A 4,649-nucleotide genomic window follows, 5' to 3' on the forward strand; every position below is an offset into this window, starting at 1 on the left:
TATATATATATATATATAAGTACATGTATATATATATATATATATATATATATATAAGTACATGTATATTTATATTGTCTCATGAGACGTCTGTCGAGGGCATACTTCTATCCACTGCTTCACATCACAGGTGCACTTGCTAACACACGTGTACTTCCTCACAGGCGTGGCCAGACCTTGTCCACAATCATCTTCATCTTTGCGGGTACTTCGGTCGTAGGCGGATTCATTGGCGGCGCTTTGTACCTGCAGTTCGGAGGTATGTATACCTATAACCATACCCATACCTATACTTACACTCATACCTATATACCTATACTCAGAGGTATGTATACCTATAACCATACGCATACCTATACTTATATACTCATACCTGTATACCTATACTCAGAGGTATGTGTACCTATACTCATACCTATATAGGAGGTATGTGTACCTGTATTCATACCTATACACTATCCCACTGACCAGCCCACCCCTTCCCTATAGTTTTAGTGTTTGTATTGGAGACAGGTTTATAGCGTTGCTGTGGCTGTCTATGATACTTTTTGTATCGGAGTGATGTTTATAGCGTTGCTGTGGCTGTCTACGTTACTTTTTGTATCGGAGTGATGTTTATAGCGTTGCTGTGGCTGTCTACGTTACTTTTTGTATCGGAGTGATGTTTATAGCGTTGCTGTGGCTGTCTACGTTACTTTTTGTATCGGAGTGATGTTTATAGCGTTGCTGTGGCTGTCTACGTTACTTTTTGTATCGGAGTGATGTTTATAGCGTTGCTGTGGCTGTCTTCGGACGCAAATAAGATGAGTTCAGTACAGAATGATATGCTTTGGTAACAGTACGAGTATCTGGCGCAGTCGTCAACATAAGTATTATCAAGGGTTCTGGGTATTTTGGGGGGTTTAAGGGTTTTGGCTAAAAACTTTAAAACCGCCCACGAACAGGATGCGTGTCCTCGTCTTGAGATATGCATCAATCGCCGTAGGAAAAAGAGAGAAACTTCATACCATACCTAGTACCGGTTGAATATTCCGATGTATATGTATGTATGGATATATATATATATGTATTCATTTTTATCTCATCGCTGCCTATCCGCTATATACCTCTCGCTGCTTCACATTCAGGCCAAAGCTGGATCAGACAGATGCTAGTGCAGACGTGCTTCTTCCCGGGTGTTGTGTGTGCCGTTAACTTGTACATCAACTTTGTCGCCATCACATACAACTCATCCCGAGCCATCCCCGCTGGCACTGTGGTGAGTAGGATCGTCGTATGGTGCTTTGTTTAGCGTTTAAGCGTATACGTGTACTGTATAGTGCATATGCCCGTGTGCGCTGTATGTTGTTGAAGAGTACGTGTGTATGTATAAGGCACAGGCTGTACATTGCACTCACGTATTTGGAGGGATGTTTCATGGTGCTATCACATGCTACTGTGTAGGTTTATGTCTGAGTTCACGTTTACGTGAGCTATATTTTACAAATACATACTTGCATACGTCCAAATATAAATATATATCTTTATGTATGTATTTACATTTATATATATATGTGTGTGTACTATATATATACATATACATATAAGCATTTATATGTATAAATATATGTGTGTGTACATGTATATACGCCGTAAATATCTTTCCAGAGCCAACGTGTGCGTCCCATCTTCCCAATCTCACACGTACTATACAGTCCCTCTCTTACGCACAGTAGCCGAGTTGTCAAGACTTCCGATTCACACCCGCATGTGCCTGTGTTAACAGCCTCTTATCCGCTGCAGGTGAAAATCTGTGCCATTGTCATATTCATGATTCTGCCTCTGACGTTGGGTGGTGCTATTCTGGGGCGTAATACCACGGGTGTCATTGGGTGGCCCTGTCGAGTAAACCCTGTGCCCAGGCCCATTCCGGAGAACCAGGTGCGTTTGTTGAGTGTTTGGACATAGTTGGATTGAATTGCAATATACTTTGTGTTAAGAGTTGGTATGGTGTGATGAGTGTTTGGACATAGTTGAATTGTATTGTAATATACTTTGTGTGCGAGATGGTGTGGTGTGAAGAGTGTTTGGACATAGTTGAATTGTATTGCAATATACTTTGTATTTGAGTTGGTGTGATGTTGGTGTGGTGTGGTTTTTGCACCCATGCCTATTTCTGAGAATCGTGTGCGTATGTTTGTACATTGCAGCCGAATTGGGTTTCATCATTAAATTTGTGTACATACTTACATATATATAATCTCATGTGTGCACATTCTTGTATATATATATAATTTGTTTTCACGTTTTGTGTCGGGGTTCGTCTTTACATTTGTGTACATACTTGTTTGTATATAAACATATAGTCTGTTTTCACGTTTTCGGTGGGGTTGGTGCAGAGGAAGTTCGGTATCCAGACCCGTTTCTACGACTCACATGTACGTTCGCGGGGCACTGGTACGTTCAAATCGAGTCATCAGCTATACTGCTCTATACCGTTGAAGTGTTATTGTTATTTTAACCGCAGTATAGTTTTATTATAACCCTAAACCGTATGTGTTATGTGTGACACACCACATACGTGTATGTAGCCCATACCGTTGACCAGTCACCCTCACAGCTCACTGAGCCACATAGGTACACTGGTGACACCAATGTTCGGCGGTGCCATTCCGTTCGTATGGATATGCACTCGGCTGAAATATATGGATATACCGAGGCTCTCATACACACCCCCAGTACTACTAAGCTACAGCTACGGCTAACCACCCCTTACTGTCCCCTGCCTGCCTGTTTTACCTACCCCTTGCCTACCTCTCAGTGGTACATGGATCCAGTGGTCATCTCCCTGATCGGTGGTGTCCTGCCCTTTGGCTCTATCTTCATCGAGATGTACTTTGTCTTCACCTCCTTCTGGGCGTATAAGATCTATTACGTTTACGGCTTCATGCTGTTGGTCTTCTGCATCCTGACCGTGGTGACGATCTGCGTTAACATTGTGTGCATATACTTTTTGCTCAACTCGGAGGACTATCGCTGGTAGGTGCGGCTGGGTGTACGTGTGAGTGTTGGTCTGTGTTAATTTATCACATGTTTCCAAACGGATGTACAACGCACTATATATATATATATCAAATGCTTACAAATGCTTACAAATGGATGTGCAACACACGCGTGTACGCTGCAGGCAGCTTGCACTCTCGTACCAGATAATGTTTTCGTCGACGTAGTATGCATTCCCATCCTATCATACTCATATCAATGTATTGATGTTTGTATTGAAATAATGAAGCGGTTGCACTATGCTGTACATATGCCGTGCTGGGTTGGTTGTGTTGGCTATGTTACGTACACAAAAGTTGGTTATTTCTATTGATACTGGAAGTGTGAGTGTTTAGGTTGATCTAAGCGTATATACATAGACCTCCATGTATAAATGGCATTGTTTGTGAATAATAGACCTTATTTAATATTTAAATGACATTGTTAATGAATGTACCTGAACTACACTGACAGCGGCGCGTTTTATGTACCCGTGTGAGTGCCTAGCCATATATGGACACATATTTACCTACACCTATAAATACACCAAAGCGGTATTGTACCCATTCGGTATTTCCGTTCGCATGTGTGCGTAGTGGAAAGTAACTAAGGCTCCAGAGCTACTGCTCGAGTGGTGTACGTGGGCGTTAGCCACGACAGTGCAAACGACGGACGCCCCGAGTTTCTCTATGGACACTTTGTTTACTGTCTACCATGCATATCTCTGCTTGTGGTTAACTGTTTCTTCTTCACTTGTTTACTGTCTACCATGCATATCTCTGCTTGTTGTTAAATGTTTCTTCTTCACTTTCTTCACTTGTTTACTGTCTACCATGCATATCTCTGCTTGTGGTTAATGGCTTCTTCTTGACTTCACTGTTTCTTCTTCACTTGTGTACTGTCTACCATGTATATGTCTGCTTGTAGTTAACTGTTTCTTCTTCACTTTCTTCACTTGTTTACTGTCTACCATGCATATCTCTGCTTGTGGTTAATGGCTTCTTCTTGACTTCACTGTTTCTTCTTCACTTTCTTCACTTGTTTACTGCCTACCATGCATATTTCTGCTTGTGGTTAATGGCTTTTTATTTACTTCACTGTTTCTTCTTCACTTGTTTACTGTCTAACATGCATATCTCTGCTTCTGGTGAATGGCTTCTTCTTTACTTCACCTGTTGTTGACTTCACTTGTCTTTACTTCACCTGTTCTTGACTTTACTTGTTGTTCTTCACTTCACTTTGTTCGTAGGTGGTGGCCTAGTTTCTGCGCTGGTGCCTCGACGGGGTTGTACGTCTTTGGCTATGCCGTCTACTACTTCGTGTTTAAAACAAAGTATGTTGTGTGATAAACAAAGTGTGTAGTATGATATCAAAATATATCGTATGATAACAAAGTATGCAGTATGATATTACAGTATGTGATATGATTCACATACTCCCGGTAGACGACACCCCATTCGTTGACATAGTGCGGTATTGCTCGCACACACGTGTACGTGAACATACATTCTCAACCTCTTTATCTCGCCTTTATACGGATTTACAATACAATCAGCTTTCTATACGTCAGCTGTACTCGCCTCCGTCTCTTTTCTCCCCACGAATACGTATATACATATATGCATTCA

At 41.5% G+C, this 4,649-nt stretch overlaps 1 protein-coding gene across 1 annotated transcript; it reads left to right on the forward strand.

The window, feature by feature from the left end:
- Nucleotides 1-81: 81 nt before the first annotated feature.
- SARC_12938 (hypothetical protein) lies at nt 82-3,022 on the forward strand (the record flags this gene model as incomplete). The annotated part of the gene is made up of 4 exons (XM_014292947.1): nt 82-259; nt 1,128-1,258; nt 1,648-1,920; nt 2,600-3,022. The coding sequence occupies 4 exons, from the start codon at nt 82-84 to the stop codon at nt 3,020-3,022; spliced, it is 1,005 nt and encodes a 334-aa protein (XP_014148422.1).
- Nucleotides 3,023-4,649: the final 1,627 nt, after the last annotated feature.

The sequence above is a fragment of the Sphaeroforma arctica genome (assembly GCF_001186125.1).
Source record: "Sphaeroforma arctica JP610 unplaced genomic scaffold supercont1.2735, whole genome shotgun sequence".
Taxonomy (NCBI): Eukaryota; class Ichthyosporea; order Ichthyophonida; genus Sphaeroforma; species Sphaeroforma arctica.